The sequence below is a fragment of the Astyanax mexicanus genome, chromosome 23 (assembly GCF_023375975.1).
Source record: "Astyanax mexicanus isolate ESR-SI-001 chromosome 23, AstMex3_surface, whole genome shotgun sequence".
NCBI lineage: Eukaryota > Metazoa > Chordata > Actinopteri > Characiformes > Acestrorhamphidae > Astyanax > Astyanax mexicanus.
Genome location: NC_064430.1, coordinates 7,095,489 through 7,114,016, shown reverse-complemented (window position 1 = coordinate 7,114,016; position 18,528 = coordinate 7,095,489). Strand labels below are relative to the sequence as shown.

At 37.5% G+C, this 18,528-nt stretch overlaps 1 protein-coding gene across 1 annotated transcript in view; it reads left to right on the top strand.

Annotated features, from left to right (window-relative positions):
* Positions 1-18,528, top strand: part of kif18a (kinesin family member 18A) — a 52,967-nt gene that overhangs the window by 18,798 nt on the left and 15,641 nt on the right. Inside the window, exons 7-13 of the mRNA XM_022667147.2 lie at positions 5,868-6,044; positions 7,296-7,370; positions 7,660-7,760; positions 10,230-10,392; positions 11,849-12,013; positions 16,684-16,805; positions 17,437-17,687. Of these exons, the coding sequence (XP_022522868.2) occupies positions 5,868-6,044; positions 7,296-7,370; positions 7,660-7,760; positions 10,230-10,392; positions 11,849-12,013; positions 16,684-16,805; positions 17,437-17,687 (1,054 nt within the window). The remainder of the gene's footprint in view (positions 1-5,867; positions 6,045-7,295; positions 7,371-7,659; positions 7,761-10,229; positions 10,393-11,848; positions 12,014-16,683; positions 16,806-17,436; positions 17,688-18,528) is intronic.

The window sequence follows — 18,528 nt, the reverse complement described above, 5'->3', positions numbered from 1 at the left end:
GATTCAGATTAAACTAAAGACATGATGCACATCATATACTTTTAGTGAGTAATCCAGCTCAGAAAAAACATCACTGATCTTGGCACTTGCCATATGCTGGTTTATTTATTTGTTTCATGTGAGTTTTTTGCTCTGCACCATTTTGATTCCTTGAAAGCAAATGTAGAAGAGAAACTAACATTTTATGGCTCTAATATGTACTGTGTTACAGTAAAAAAAAAACTACTGATAAAAACTGAATTAGTTATTTAAGAGCTCAAAAAAATAATTTGTACATTTGAAGAATATCGCGATTAACGCCTAGCCCTAATAAGGAGGTAATTCAAGCCAATTGCCATTAATTGCCTTTGAATTCGTTCTCCAGTAAAGTTGACGATATTTTTTTTGTTAAGTTTTAAAGCTCCATTTTTTTACGTTCACCTCGAGTATCTGTGCAGAGTGTAGCTGCTTCAGAGGCCAAGTGTGTGTTTGTGTGTTTTAAGGAGTGGGGGGTTGTTGGTGGTAAGGTGAGCGGGTTTGTCCCTGTCTCTGGGCCTCACTGCAGCGTGAGTGTGTGGGTATTGTTTTCATGCCATCTGCATACATTAACCTGTCACACAGACGTCTCTCCTTACCTACGCTTGAATCACACCATGAAGACGAGCATTCTGGCTCCTTCTGGACATTTACTCGTGTGTGTTTAAATATTTCAGCAGTCTAGTTTGAGAAATCGGCAGAAATGAAACGCAGACATGCATCAATGTGCAGTGTTTATTTTATTTAAAGATGAGACATCTTTTCCAAGTGCTTTATTCTGTAAATGTTGTAGCATTAAGAGATAAACCATGTCAAAGCCATACCAAAGCATGGTATGTTATCATCACATGGCTGTTTTGATGGATAGGGGTGGGTAGTAATATATCGATATTGGGATCTATTGTATTTTTTCCATTTTATTGTATTGATGCGTTGTGTGTGTGTGTATGTGTGTATATATATATATATATATATATATATAATGTATTTATATATGTATATAGTGCTGAGTACTAGTTTCAGTACCGGTTCCATACTTTGAATTCGGTACCCAAACGGTGCTTTTTTGGCACCTTTTTCTAAATTCGCGTTCTCAGCATTCATGCACATTTCATGCATCTAGTATCGAAAACAGGCACCAAATTTTTTTAGACCTTTCGGTACACGGTACTACCAGGACATTCCCATCGGTACCTTTTTGATATCGAAGTTCGATATCCAACCTTAGTCATATCGAACATTTTATTGAAGCTCCTGACTATAAATCTGAGAATGAAAATAGTGCTGACAAAGAGTGGGACATGGTATCAATGTGTCATATCGTTTCAGCTAGTTCTCATTCAGCTACTACTACTTACCTGTATATCCATGATCAATAGTGATTTCACAACACCAGGAGGGTGAAGACTAGCACATGCCTCCTCCGACACATGTGAAGTCAGTTGTGCTCCCTCAGTGCTCCGGCAGCTGATGGCAAGCTGCATGACCGGGATTCGAACCAGCAATCTCAGTCATAGTTGCGTAGTGTTGTTTAGTCCTTTTCCAGTATGCAATAAATACGCCAGCAAGTATCTGTTCTAAATATTTATGCAAGAGCAATTATCAGCCAATACCAATATACTGTAATTCTCATGTTATATCCTCATGCATCCCTAGCACAAAACATAGCATGTGAAACTAAATATACTGTGGAGCTCTAATTTTGTCCTTTCCCCTAACAAGAATACTTCTACTTTCAATTTTAAAGGGAAATCTTAATTGCAGCCTATTTCTAGAGCTGGATAAAAGTCTGTTAATGTTAATCTTGCTTTGTTTACTGCTTTTTGTTTTCCTCTTTGTGGTAATTTTCTACCAGTGAAATGAAATGGACTGTAAAGTGGGACAAGGTCTGTGTTTCACCGCTTTGCAAAATGGAAGCTCCCCACGGGCCACCACTCGCGCTGCAACTGTAATAAAAACATTCTCACACACACACACACACACAATCTCCCTTCTACATTCCCTAACCCCCATCAATTCCTCTTCATTTACCTTTAAGACACCAGATGCAGTGTGTTAGTGCTAAGACAACAGAACAACACCACAAAATCACAGCCCTGTGAACCGGATCCACCCTCTCCCTCCACCTGGGGCCGCTGCCATATGCGCGCTGGCCCTGCAGCCGTGTTCACACACCCAGCTGAGCAGTAATTTGGTCATCAAACTTCGCGCTCGTTGGGTTTTCAACCGAGCGGTGGAATTTCACTTGGTGATTTAGATGCAGAGGTTGCCCGGGGTCAGCTGCTGATTTTCTGTGGTCTGTCATTAAGAGAGGAGACTCACTTCTGATATGAGAGATACAGACTGTCACTATTACTCAATTCCAAAATGGCTTGAAGAGACTTTGATAAGTTCACTTTTAAAGACTATCTGCTGGTTTTAATTTGCAGTTTGCCTGATGGTGATGATGATGTTGAGCAGAGGCCAATAAGGCGATATCTTATCGTATCATGATACAATTTTCTTATGATTCCAACAGTATGCTTTATGACCTAACTGTACATTTACATATGCATATTTATATTACAAAAAGTGTGAAAAGGTAAACTCTGTTTAATTGGATGATCTGCAGCATGTGTGCAAAATGTAATAAAAAATCACTGTACTATGCATGAAAGTATTAATAAACAGCAGTCTTTTGAGTCTGCCACAGCTGATGCATTTTGTAGGCGTCTCAAAATATTTCAATAAATACTGTGTATTAGGGGTGGGCGATATGGCCCTAAAATAATATTGCAATATTTCAATATTCAATATTTTCAATATTGCAATATTTTTTTTTTTTTTTAAAGAATACACTACTGCACAATACTAATAACGCACTCCATATATCTCCATATATCCAGTGCTGCAGTAAAATAAATTATACTGGACAGATATAATCTGTCTCTAGTAGATAGTTAATAGGAAATAAGAACAGTGTGAATTGTTTTCTTTTGCTAAAAAAAAAAACAGTAAAAAAAAAGTCTCACCCTGATGTGATAATTGGGGATGAGTGATATGGCAATATATTTCAGGGTTTAATATCATTATATTCAGATATTCAAAAATGTTGGCGATATTATCGCGTACGATATGATATGGCACACCCCTACTGTGTATTGTGAAAATGTCTTAAAATATTGTGGTATATATATATATATATATATATATATATATATATATATATATATATATATATATATATATATATATATATACAGTGCCCTCCATAATTATTGGCACCCCTGGTTAAGATGTGTTCTTTAGCTTCTCATAAATTGAGTTTTGTTCAAAATAATATAGGACCACAATGGAAAAAAAAGAGTAAAATACAACCTTTAACTCAAGTGAATTTATTCAGTAGGAAAAAAATCCCACATTAAGAAATAATTATTTAACATCAAATCATGTGTGCCACAATTATTAGCACCCCTGATGTTAATACTTTGTACAATCCCCTTTTGCCAACAAAACAGCACCTAATCTTCTCCTGTAATGTTTCACAAGATGGGAGAATACAGAAAGAGGGATCTTTGACCATTCCTCTTTGCACATTCTCTCTAAATCATCCAACGACCTGGGTCCTCTCCTCTGCACTCTCCTCTTCAGCTCACCCCACAGGTTTTCAATGGGGTTGAGGTCTGGGGACTGAGATGGCCATGGGAGGAGCTTGATTCTGTGTGTGGTGAACCATTTCTGTGTAGATTTGGCCACATGTTTAGGGTCATTATCTTGCTGAAAGACCCAGTGACGACCCATCTTCAGCTTTCGGGCAGAAGCCACCAGATTTTGTTTTAAAATGTCCTGGTATTTTAGAGCATTCATGATGCCATGCACCCTAACAAGGTTCCCAGGGCCTTTAGAAGAGAAACAGGCCCACAGCATCACTGATCCCCCGCCGTATTTCACAGTGGGCATGAGGTGCTTTTCTGCATACTCAGCTCTTGTGTTACGCCAGACCCACTTAGAGCATTTGTTGCCAAAAAGCTCTATCTTTGTTTCATCTGACCAAAGCACACGGTCCCAGTTGAAGTCCCAGTACCGCTTAGCAAACTCCAAACGTTTGCGTTTATGATTGTGAGTGAGAAATGGTTTCTTCCGTGCATGCCTCCCAAACAGCTTGTTGGCATGTAGATAGCGCCTGATGGTTGTTTTGGAGACTTTGTGACCCCAAGAAGCTACCATTTGTTGCAATTCTGTAACAGTGAGCTTTGGAGAACTTTTTATTTCTCTTATCATCCTCCTCACTGTGCCTGGTGGCAAAATAAACTTGCGTCCTCGTCCAGGCTTGTTTACCACTGTTCCAGTTGTTTTAAACTTCTTAATAATTCCTCTGACAGTAGATATGGACAGGTGTAGGCGAGTAGCGATTTTCTTGTAGCCATTGCCTGACTTGTGAAGGTCAACACACATCTGCCTCACTTGAATGGTATGTTCCTTTGTCTTTCCCATGTTGAAGATAAATGGCCTCTGTGTCACGTCATATTTATACCCCAGGGAAACAGGAAGTTGTGAATTACTAATTAAATGTTCCTACATACTCTGATCAACTTCGTAAACTACTGTAGAAGTGACAGAAATACTTTTATTAAATTTATTTCCTAAGAATTGTTAGGGGTGCCAATAATTGTGGAACAGGTGATTTTATGAAGAATAATTATTTCTTAGTCAGGGATTTTATTTCCCCCTTAAAATTTACTTGAGTTAAAGGTTGGACTTTATTTTTTTTCCCATCGTGGTCCTATATTATTTTGAACAAAACTCAATTTATGAGAAGCTAAAGAACACATCTTAACCAGGGGTGCCAATAATTATGGAGGGCACTGTATATATATATATATATATATATATATATATATATATATATATATATATATATATATATATATATATATATATATATATATATATATATATATTTTTTTTTTTTTTTTTTTTATTGTCCAGGTCTGTCTAATGGGCGGTAGCTTTTATGCTGTCCATATTACTTATCCCATTTGTTTTGTTTTGTTTGTTTGTTTATGTATTTATTTATGTATTTATTTATGTTTTTTTCCCATTTAAGTTCTCCAGGTTCAGTGAATGACCTGAAATGGTACAAAATCAAGTGAATTTAATGGTACAAAAGTAAGCAGTAAACTTTTAAGGAAAAAAAGTGAACTCTGATGAAGATCTGGTGAAGTGCAGTAATAGTCATTGCTAAGGTGACGATATAATACAGCACTGTCTATGGTAAACTAAAATATATGGGTGTTCTAAAACTTTTGACCGGTAGTGTATGTTTTGGCCATATCCCCCAGCCTTAATAAGGATGGAGACCTATTGAAATTAGAGAGAAAGGAATTGGAGACAGATACTGCACTTAAGTCTACTGTGATAATTGAGCTGAATTTAAGCAATCTTACTATTTTTTTATTGAGTTTTTATATATTTTATTGTGGTAAAACACTATGTTGACCCAAGCATATCATCCAAGAATAACCATCCATCGTCAATACTCACTTTATCCATCAGGGCTATGGATATTATTGATGCTTGAATACCTGTTAAATTAGATGCAGTGCAGCATGTTCTGAATAAATATTTGTATAACAGTTTGTCTATCATGAAAATATTGACTTAACCATTGTGCTATATATATATATATATATATATATATATATATATATATATATATATATATATATATATATATATATATATTTATTATTTATTATTATTTTTTTTATACTATAGCACTAGCCCTGCTGTACAGCTCTATTCTGAATCTTCCAGTTCAGGCTTTATTGATCAGCTGATTGAATATTGGTCGTTGTTTCCTCTTGGTTTAGAGTAAGAAGACGCACATCCCGTATAGAGACAGCAAGCTGACGCGGCTGCTGAAAGACTCTCTGGGTGGAAACTGCAGGACGGTGATGATCGCTAACGTTAGCCCATCCTCCCTCTCCTACGAGGACACACACAACACGCTGAAGTATGCCAACCGGGCCAAAGAGATCAAATCCACGGTGAGGCCCATTTACACACATACCACATACACACACACACTGCCCATAGCATGCTTTACAAAACCACTGAAACAACCCTTACAGCTAATGAGTATACATGCTTTTAGTAGAGGATATACTAGTGCATCTCTTAAGAAAATTAGAATATCATTAAAAAGTTACTTTATTTCAGTAATTCCAGTTTCTTGATGCAGATTTCATTTTCCAGCAGGACTTGGCACACTGCCCACACTGCCAAAAGTACCAATTGGTCTTATATTATATAGTTATTTCCCGACATACTGATTTTTGGGTTTTTATTGGGTGTAAACCGTAATGATCAACAAAAAAAGAAATATACACTTAAAATATATCACTCGGTGTGTAGTACATTTATATAATGAGTTTCAACTGAATTTCATTTTAAACTAAATTACTAAAATAAAGTAAAGAATGCATCTGAACTTGTTGTATTAATGAGTAACTACTATGTACCTGAACAGTGTTGTAGTTCTTATTATTAATACCTGCTGTAAATTATTCTATAATGATGAGACCTGTAACGATAACCATATTTTCTATTGTGGAAAATATATAGATTTAAAATTATTTGGAAAAAAAAAAAAACAATTATATTGTCACCTTCATACAATAATTTATTTCACTAATATAATAAATTGAATATAAATAATGTCCCACTGCTAATACCTTACTAATAACTGAGTAGTTGCACTGTTATTATATGAATTGTTAATGTTAACTACAGTGAAGTGCGCATTGTTATACACGTATATGAATTACAACTGCATAGTTTATCTTAATTGTTTCCATTAATTAAACTTGTGTTTAATAGGGAATAATGTGTGTGAATAATGACTTTTCACTTGTAATGATCATACTAATGGACTCTTCTCACATTATGAGCAACATTTGAGATCAGCAAAAATATTACTAGAGTATTTTATTGAGGTTATGGAAGTTTGCTTGCTCTACAATAAGTTGATGATATAGTAATAATAGTGTAATATGTATATTATTATACAATTATTATAAAAGTAAAGGTTTATTTTAGATTGTGACAAATATGGACTTACTCATACAGTCCTTAAAGGTTTTAAGCATATAAAGTGCTATTGTAGTTGTTTGTAATTAAGAATTAAATGTGTATAACAATATAGTAACACTGTTTAAACATGGATATTACAAGTTGGACTAATTTTTACCTCTTTTTTTTTTTTTTTTTTTTTTTTTTTTTGCTGTATTTCAATTCAGCTCAAGAGTAACGTGGTGAGTCTGGACAGCCATATCGGCCAGTATGCTGTCATATGTGAGAAGCAGAAGGCTGAGGTAAGGGTTTATTGGCTGCCTTTGTTGTTGACTGGACTGTTTTCTATTATTACACACATCATTAGAGTGTGTGTTGGTGTCCTGTGGCATCAGTCCTAAACACAAGCGCAGACTCCTCATGGTGGCTCTCATTACCTATGCTGTGTATCTGTGTAAATCTGGTCTGTTTCCCTTGACAGGTGAGATGGGTCTAATTAGAATGAGGCAGGTGCATGTTAGCTGAGACAAGGCTAACTGTGTGTGTCTGTGTTTGTGTGTGTGTGTGTGGTGTGTGTGTGTGTGTTTGCAGATTATCCTGCTGAAACAGAAACTGAAAGAGTATGAGGAGCGGAAGGTGGAGCCTCCTGCCCTTAATCCAATCTCCAGCCAACGGAGAGCCGAATTTGAGAAGTAAGTGTTGGTGTGTGTGTGTGTGTGCTCGTGCTCGTGCTCGTGTACTTGCACGCGGCACGTACAGCCGTGCAGTCATGCACAAAAAAGCAAACACTATTTGCAGGCAGCGGCGTGTGGCTTGAGACCAGTGTTTTTGTTTGTTTAGTTGTTGTTTATTTTATGTCGTGTGTAATGTGTAACTGCTCTTTAACTCTGCCTTTTAAAACTTTTAATACCTGTCAATAATTGATAAGTAAGAGTACACAGAACAATGCCCAGGACCCACTGCAGGTGGAGGTCTCCATTCCTCTGCATTTTTCATCAGGCGTGCTGAGACTGGAGGAGGATGGCACTCTGTGTGTCTGTCTGTCTCTGTCTCTGTTTCCTTTTCCCCTCCATGTTTCTTTAATTCATTTCCTTTATTTATTTATTTTTTTATTTCATTCTTATTTAATATTTCCTCCCTCTGCTATGTCACCACTTGTTCGAAACACACAAAAATAAATAAATAAGGAAAGAAAAAGAGAAATGTACGATAAAGCGCCGCTCTCGTCTCATCCCGCCCCGATTCCGTCTCCCTATCCGGCTCGGCCATGTGCCTGCGATCGTCAGCAAGCGCTGCAGCAGCGGCATCAGTGAAAACGGAGAAAGAGGAGGGGATAAAAAGTGAGCAGGGAGCGTGAGTAGGAGGCGAGGGAGGAATGAATGAGTCTTACTCCTACGCGTTTTCATTCACCGGCATCAGAATTCACAACTGGGAGGAGGGAGGGAGGGAGGGAGGGAAAGAGGCAGGGAAAGAGGCAGGGAGGGAGGGATCGAGAATGGGAGGAATGGCGGCACACTCCTGGCCGCATGAAAAATGTTCCAAATGCAGGAGGCTGGCAGCGGCACCACTGCAGCCACGTCACTCTGCTGTAGGCCAATGTCTCTCGCCCTCTTGCTGGCGCGCTCTCTCTCTCCCTCTCTCTCTCTCTCTCTCTCTCTCTCCCCCTCTGTATCTCTGGCTATTTTAAATCTTCTCCAGATTATATTTAAAGCGTGATGTTATTTTTTCACATACTCTCACACTCCTACCTATGCTGCAATACCTGCCACCAGGTATTCCAACTGATTTGTTGGTTTGTTTTGGCAGAATTTGAAGTGGGATAACATCCTGGCATACAATAAAAGCTCTGATTTTATTAATACAATAAGATGATTATGGGGGAAAAAAATATACAGCTCTGGAAAAAATGATAATTTTTAATCTTTAATTTTACCAAATTGAAAACCTCTGGAATATAATCAAGAGGAAGATGGATGATCACAAGCCATCAAACCACCAAGCTGAACTGCTTGAGTTTTTGCACCAGGAGTAAATCAGCATAAAGTTATCCAAAAGCAGTGTGTAAGACTGGTGGAGGAGAACATGATGCCAAGATGCCTTTTTGTTCAAATCAAAAAAGTAGTATTCTTGTTTTTTGATTGTCGCAGTGGTTAAAATAAAGCTGGACGTCCAGACAACCGCAGATGTCTGCATGTACTGATTTAAATTACTGCACATTTGTGACAACGTATAAAAAAATGGTTAACAGCTGGTTAAAGATTAGCTTTCTAGCATACGGTATGTACAGTATGTTGCATTCGATTTATTATTATTATATATATATATTTTTAATCATTCTAGTATTCTATTTTGGTGGTGGTATTTTAGCTTGGTCAGACAATTTAGTCTTTCCTGGTTGTGGCAAAAAAAAAAAAAAATTGCTTTCTTGCTCGGTCAGGGTGATAATGCTTGTGGTCCAGCTAAACCAATAAAACCAATTGAAAACTTACCCAGTGCTGATCAAGTACTAAGCTGATTAGAAGAAAGTATGGTTAATGGTTATTCACTGTTTCTAAAATGGGTATAGTGTGTTTAGTAAGGGTGGGTCTAGTATGTATATATATATCTCTCTCTCTACTAAAGACAGATTATATCTGTCCAGTATCATTTATTTTAATTTAATCCTGGATATATGGAGATATTTGGAGTGCATTGTTATTAATAGTATCATGACATTCTGGATCATTGACTACTGTTATAAATCTGATAAAATTCTTGAATTTTTTTATTTTATATCGCTTTTAGGGGTGTGCGTTATCATATCGTATGCAATAATTAATATAAAAAATATTTTTTATTTTGTTGCAGTAGTGTGTTCTTGAAATTATTTTTTTTTTATTTCTTTTTTTTTCTTTATTCAGTTTTTTGTCATATTGCCATGAGTATATTATCGAGGGAAAAAAAAGAACATGAAATATCATGATATTATTTTAGGGCCGTATCGCCCACCCCTACTCACAATGTCAAAGCTTTTCATAAAGTTTTAATCCTGTCTGTTGAATCACTTTGTGGTCTTCTCCTCCATCATCTTCGTTCTACTTCCACATCCTTTCAGACTTTATGAAAGTAGGTAGACTGTGAGGGTCTTCTATTTTTAAAGAGTGAGCTCTGTGTCTGCGCAGGATGTCCAGCTCGTTGCACAGTGTGTTCACGGCGCGGCAGCTGGTGCGTCAGGAGCAGCTGGACATCGAGAAGCAGCTGAAGGAGAACCAACTAAGGCTCAGTCACCGACAGGAGTGGCACCAGCAGGGCCTGCTGTTCTTCCCCGAAAACAAAGCCGAGAAGGTAACAGCTTCTCCCTCGCGCTCTCCACACACTTCCTACAACCACAGAGTGAATGAGCACCAAGCGCCTGAGGTCACGTTACGTTGCGTGTCATGACGGCAGGTCTGTTACTTTGTGTCATAAAATGTGAGATTTCACAGAGCTACACAAAACAAAGCACTGTTGATTAAAGCAGCATGGGAGTGTGCTGGATTGAATTTGACTCAAGAGTCTGAACCGTGAAATTTTCTGATTAAATCATTTCTCACTTATTACACAGAGGTGGTCAGTATGACACTATAATCCTGTATTGTGATGGGAAATGTTGTGCTTTTGATGCACTGTGAACTTTTCTGCACATACTGTATGATTTGGTATTGTCAGCCTACAAACACTGATCAAGTACACACATGATTATAAAGAGGGTGATTAGCCTTGTTTAATTAGATAGGAGCAACACATTTTGAAGGAAAAAAAGCAGTCTATTATGTAATAAACATTTATTTTTTAATGCTTGAAAAGCGGTTTTTAAGAAACTGCTACTACTTATTGATATGAATATAGTTAAAATGCTTTTAAATATAGAGATATAAGCACTTAAAAAGTTGATACAAATAGTTAAATTTTGCATTTCATTTGGATATCAAGGGAGCAGAGTCTGGAGGAAAAGTGGAGAAACACACAGTCAGTATCTTAGAAAATTAGAATATTATATAAGACCAATTGGTACTTTTGGCAGTATGGGCAGTGTGCCAAGTCCTGCTGGAAAATGAAATCCGCATCTCCATAAAAGTTGTCAGCAGCAGAGGGAAGCATGAAGTGCTGTAAGATTTTGTGGGAAAACAAAACTGCACTGACTTTAGACTTGATAATAAAACAGTGGATCAACACCAGCAGATGACATGTCTCTCCAAACCATCACTGATTATCAGTAAATTTTACATTTCATTTGTAAATCAAGGGAGCAGAGTCTGGAGGAAGAGTGGAGAGACACACAGTCCAAACTGCTTGAGGTCTAGTGTGAAGTTTCCACCAATCAGTGATGGTTTGGAGAGTCATGTCTCAACATCTGCTGGTGTTGATCCACTGTGTTTTATTATCAAGTCTAAAGCCAGTGCAGTTTTGTTTTCCCACAAAATCTTACAGCACTTCATGCTTCCCTCTGCTACTGACAACTTTTATGGAGATATGGATTTAATTTTTAGCAGGACTTGGCACACTGCCCACACTGCCAATTATATAAGTACCACTTGGTCTTATGCAATATTCCAATTTTCTGAGACACTGATTTTTGGGTTTTCATTGGCTGTAAACCATAATCATAAACAATAAAAAAGCAGCACTTAAATAAGATCACTCTGTGTGTATCACACCTATATAATATTGTCTATCACCTATCAGATATCTTCTGCATGTGCATGAACCCTCTGTTTTTTCTTTGGTTTTTTTTGTTTGTGTGTGTGTCCGTGTCTGCTAGGCCACCTGTAAGTATGAGCGTAAGCTGGCGTCTCTTCAGTCCCAGCAGCAGCACCTGCAGCAGCGTTTGGAGAACGCATCAAAGCGCTTCCAGGAGAACGAGGGATGGCTGCATCGTGTTGAAAATGAGATGAAACTGCTTGGTCGTGATGGACACACTCCAGAGGTCAGTTCATGTAGACAATTAAAAACTTTTATTTATTTATTTATTTATTTATTTAATCTTTATAGCTGCACTATATGGAAAGAGTCTCCAAATAAGGTATTTAAAAAGATTTGAATGTGTTTGAGAGCATCAGTAAAGTAAAGTAGTGAAGAGGTAGAGTTACAGGTATACAGTGAATAGTGAATATTTGAGTAATGTTCTAATCCATATTATGAGAAGCAAAAACTACTCAACTAAATAAAGAAACAAGCGTACTTGAAGAAATGAAGATCAGTCAATCTGAAACTTTTTCAGAACTTTAAAAGTATCCTCAAGTGCAGTCGCAAAAAAGACCATCAAAAACATTGATTAAACTGGCTCTCATCAGGACCACCCCAGGACCAAGAGTTACCTCAAGAGTTTTTTCATTTGCGATTACAAGTAAATGAGCATGATATCAGGCACATATCAGTAACAGTGTTCATGCAATTCCCGTTGTAATATAGTTTAATATATTATATATATATTGTTAAGAATTTTCTGCCTGTTATCAAAACAGAAATGAAGTTATTATTGGTGATGAGGCATGTGCTATACCAACATTTTTGAATATTGTGAACGATATTACACCCTGAAATATCGTACCATATCACCCACCACTAATTATCACATCAGGGTACTAGTTTTTATTATTATTTTTTAAATTATTATTATTATTTTTTTTGTTGTTGTTGTTTTTAGCAAAAGAAAAATTCACACTGTTCTCATTTTCCATTATATATCTACTAGAGACAGATTATATCTGTCCAGTTTCATTTATTTTACTTTAATCCTGAATATATGGAGATATTTATTTGAAGTGCATTATTATTAGTTTCATGACATTCTGGATGATTGACTTCTGTTACAAATCTGAAAAAAAAAAAAAAATGATTTCTTTTTTTTTTTTTTTTTTTTATAAGTATCTCAGTTAGGGGTGTGCTAGGGCTGGGCGATATGGAAAAAAATCTTATTACGATATAGTTTTTCATATCAGCCGATATCGATATGTATCACGATATAAATCAAATCACTTTCTGTTACACTTAAAGGTTTCTATTTTTACTCAGAAGTGACAGAATAAGGGAGTTATGGACAAAATCACTAGCAGGCTCAGAGCCTTGTGGACAGACACTAGGATGTTAACATCTTGCCAGGTGGGTACAGCTTTTAAATTAATTTTAAAAAGGGGACAAATATATAAACTAAAAAATATGTAAGACCCTTTACATTATATGTCTGTTTAATTTAAATTGCAATAACACTTTATTTATTTTTATAAAATTATATTTAATCAAAAGATCATTCCCCTCCCTGAATGCAGGCAACTACATAAAGCAAAATACAAGAGTATATCACAGTGTTCATTTTGACAGGTGATTTTGATACAGTCTTAGTCTTTTCACTAAAATGTATAATAGTTTTAGTTACATTTTAGTCTATCGGATATTATTAGTTTTAGTCAGATTTCAGTCTAGTTTAATTTTGGTCATATAAAAAGTATGTATTACATATGTTTTACTGTTTTTCTATTTTCTATTTGTTGTAATTTTAGATAATTTACTGCTTATGTTTTTTTTAAATAAGAGCCTTTAGTTTTTTTTACATTTAAATTAAGCTAACATTTAAATATTTTAAAAAAAGTGGCCTATAATGGAGGTGGGAGGAATAAAGTCAAGTTTCTGAAATGATCCACTTCTACTGCAGTACAGATTTATACTAACATTACTGGCTTTCAGTAGACTAGACTTACATTACTTAAGTGTATTTAAAACTCCAGTTCAGTAACAGCAATGTTTAGCTCAGTTCAAATACAGCTAGACAGATTATATAATCTTCTGTATTTAGTAAAATATCCAGCATAACAGACTCTCTATCTGTTAAAAACTATAAAACACAAAGACAGAGGAGAATGCTGCCCTCAGGGTTTTCTAACAGAAACAGTGAGAGTTAGGAAAAAAGATGGAAAGTGCTTCCTTTCTGTGTGTTTATATACTAACCCCTCACTCGTGCTGAAGTTAACCTTAATTTACACGAAACGTGGATTAACACGGCTAACGTGCGTTAACCATTAGTTTATTAGAATGTAAAAAGCAGTGAAAGCATCTTAGCTAATGATGACAGATTGCACAGATCCCTTTTACACCTAAACATCGCTAACTTTAAACTGGAGACAAGCTAATCTAACTAGCAGCAAACAGAGCAGCGTTTACCTGCCTTCAGAAATCTGAACAAGCTCACCTCTCTAAATATCTTGGAGACGCATGCCTCATATTTAAAAGGTGAGTTTTCCAGTGTAGCGCCGCTGAATAGTATAAATGAAGTTTATCCAGTAAATGGGAGAGAAGGAGCCGCTATGTGAGGAGTTCAGAGTGGAGGGGCTCGGGGGGTGGGGCGGAGGGGGATGGTGGAGAGGGGAGGGGAGGGGTTGTACTGGGCTGAGCAGCAGTTCAGCGTGCTGCCTGGTCTCGTGCTGCGCCTTTTCACAACGCTACTTAAACGGGAAATAGAAAATTTAGTTTATCGAATTTCTCGCCCCGACTTATCGCGATATATAGTTTCCTCGATAACTATCGATATCGTTTTATCGCCCAGCACTAGGGTGTGCCTTATAATATCGTGTGCAGTAATAAAAAAGTAATTCTCATTTTGTCGTAGTAATGTATTTAAACTACGTGCTTTTTTTTTCTTAATTCAGTGTTTTGTCATATCGCCAAAAGTATCGCTATCGTGAAAAAAAAAAAAAACATGAAATATCTTGATATTATTTTAGGGCCATATCGCCCACCCCTATTGGTGATTATTATTAAGTTCTCAGCTACCACATTTGTAAAGTAGACATTGAAGTGTTTCATCCACATCTGCAATACTAACTAAATAATAGGACAATATTTCTGTTGCTGTAATTAGACTGGTTACACACTCGCTCTCCTTTTGGCTCTTTGTCCCTTTTAGCTGCATCCCTCCACCAGGAGATGACTCATTAAACAAAAACAAGACCACCAGAGATCAATGATCTTTACTCCTCCCTCAATCTATACACCTTACTCTGCTTCTTTCTCTCTCTCTCTCTCTCTCTCTCTTTCTCTCTCTTTCCTCCTTATCTTTTTTTTTCTTCTTCTTTTCCTGGAAGTAGAGCAGTCTAGCGATGCACCCGCCCGTCAAATGTTCCGTGAGCCGCTTGCGTTTGTGTCTCCCTGCGTCAGAAGTGGGAGAGGAGGGGGCTAACAGACTCCTCAGAAAGCACATTCTCAGAGAGTGGCGGAGGAAAACAAAGGCCGCTCCAAAACAGATCACAGCTGGCCTGCGCCTGGCCATCTTGTTTTTGTGGCAGCGCTTCTCTCCCCTCGGTTTCTCAGTATAGAGGAGGAATTGGTACAGTTTGATCCATTCTCGGCCCTGAACCCTCCCTCCCTCCCGCTGTCCTCGTTCTCGCCTCGGCCCACCGGCCACGTCAGCGAGGTGCCCTTTCTTCATTTACGCCGCTGTTTGTTTTTTCGTCCACCTACCGTAAGGACTTGGAGGAGCTCTTTATGTGGTTTGTTTGCTTGTTTGTTTGTCGAATAGATTTCATCCCCCAGCTGTTTGCGGATAGGACATGCTCAGTGTCTGAGAGAAGATCAGGTCCGAAATCTCAGCTATGAATGTTTTATTTGGTTTCCTACCTCCGTAATTAGAAAGCTTTCAGACGTCCTTACTTTTAAGCAGGATTTGAGTGTGAATTCTTGAAGTTACACTTGATAATGCTCAAAAAAATCTAAAAAAAAAAAAAAAAAAAAACATTAGAATATCATTAAAAAATGTTACTTTATTTAAATAATTGTTTTAAATAGAAGTATAAGTGTCTTAGAAAATTATATAAGAATATTATTTAAGCCAATTGGTACTTTTGGCAGTGTGGGCAGTGTGCCAAGTCCTGCTGGAAAATGAAATCTGCATCTTCATAAAAGTTTGTCAGCAGAGGGAAGCATGAAGTGCTGTACTGACTTTAGATTTGATATAAAACACAGTGGATCAACACCAGCAGATGTTGAGACACGTCTCTCCAAACCATCACTGATTGGTGGAAACTTCACACTAGACCTCGAGCAGTTTGGACTGTGTGTCTCTCCACTCTTCCTCCAGACTCTGCTCCCTCGATTTTCAAATGAAATGTAAAATTTACTGATGATCAGTGATGGTTTGGAGAGACATGTCATCTGCTGGTGTTGATCCACTGTGTTTTATTATCAAGTCTAAAGTCAGTGCAGTTTTGTTTTCCTACAAAATCTTACAGCTCTTCATGCTTCCCTCTGATAACTACCTTAATAGATATGCAGATTTCATTTTCCAGCAGTATTTGGCACACTGCCCACACTGCCAAAAGTACTAATTGGTATTTTATAATATTCTAATTTTCTGAGATACTGATTCTTGGGTTTTTGCTGTAGTTAAAGTGGGATCCAGAAACAATGCTGATATCTAGAAGTCAGAGTTTAAACACAACACAAAATGGACCACTGACCCCAGTCTATACATGAAACTTAATTTCAAATCAATTCTGTGTTTTTGAGAATCGATACAATATATACTTTGTATTGTATTTTTTTTTATATATATATTTTTACAAGGATTTTCATGATGATTATTATTTTGTATCTACACATGTGCAGGAGCTTAAGAAGGAGTTACGGTGCAGCAGGCTGCAGCTACAAGTGAGTGACCTGGAGCAGCAGATCCAGCACATGAGCTACCTCATCAGCCTGCAGGACCAGGAGAACAAACACGCACAGAAGTAAGAGCCGAGGCATCGCATCTTAAAGTGTCTGTCTGTATTATTTTGTTTTGAAACTAAAAGCAAAAGCATTTCTGAGTGAAGAAGGGACAAAATGTTGTTTTTAATGGTTCTAGTGTACTGGAACGACCTTCTCTGCTAAGCCTAATATATATTCATACGTACAGCCTCTAAAAGAGGATCCGGCTCAGTTTTACGGAACACAAGCAGCTGGTGGAGCAATGGAGACTTCAGAAGTGGAAACTCAGACCTCAGTAGTTAAAGCAAAGAAACAAAGAAGTAAAGTTTGTGACTGAGCTCTCTCTCTCTCTCTCGCTCGCTCTCTCTCTCTGACTGAACATAACCTGGAATCGTATTCATCCGCTCTTAAAGGAGACCGCATCACACCCACCCAGTTTAAAATGATTCTTCCGCATGCTTGATGCAATTACCCATTCTCACCAAAGAGAGCCCTAAATCCCAAAACTTACGGATATCAGCTTTAACGTAGTGAAAATGAATGTTTATTGAATCTACAATGTAGAAAACACATTAAACAAAGAAATAAAGGAAAACAAAAGAAGATGAAGGTGTGTCCAAACTAAAATTAATTGAAATAAACAAATGATCATCTCTCTCATTGTGTTTGTAGACTGCTTCACGCCCTGCTTCCTGCCTACCACCGGCAGTACCTGGCGCTGAAGGCTGCAGGGGTTTCTACAGCACTGGATGAAGCGGTACAGGAGGAGCTTGTGCATCTGGTGCAGAGAGAGCGAGGTGTGGTCTGGGCCGATCAGGAAAACACAGAAGTGAAGGAAGAACCAGACAGGTGTACCAAAAACATCTGTCTCCAACCCATCCTGTCTTTCTCTCACCTCATCACTCACCAGAGCACACCATGCAGTAAGTGACTCCAACATCTCCTTCAGCAGTGTCACGTGTGTCCCAGTAATACATATTAAAATCCATTGCTGTGTGCAAGCAAACACAAAGACACACAGAGTCTGTCTTGTTCCTCTAGAGGAGTACCAGCAATAGAATAGGACTCTCTGGAGCAAATGATGCAAACCTGAACCTGTTGGCACCATGCCTAAAGCCAAACACTGGAATAGAAGGGGACCTATAGAGCAGTAGTTCTTAACTGGTCTTAGTCTGGGGACCACATTTTCTCATGGTCATTAGGTCGCGACGCACTAATTTATTATTATAACATATAATTACATATATGTAATTATATAATATATAAACAATTGATTTGGGCAGCCATGGTTTTGTGTTTTTTGGATACAATCCGGGTTAGCACCCGAACATCCCTTTCAGACAGCTTCCTCTTACAGCATCCACAGTTAATCCTGTTGGATGTGGTTGGTCCTTCTTGGTGGTATGCTGACATTACCCTGGATACCGTGGCTCTTGATACATCACAAAGACTTGCTGTCTTGGTCACAGATGCGCCAGCAGGACATGCACCAAAAATTGGCCAATTTGCTAATTGAACCTTTACACTCTGCTCTTACTGGTGCAATGAGCAAATAGTAAAGATTGGCCACCAGGCTGCTCCAATTTAGCCATGAAACCTCCCACACTAAAATGACAGGTGTGGAAATCTGGAAATACCAAATTTGCACAAAATACTGCACTAAATTTCAAAACTGTACACAAGGCCACAAAATTAGATTCTTCATTTTTCTACATATCTCTGCATTCAGGGATCATTAGTATGAATCTCTTTTCAAAAAAACTT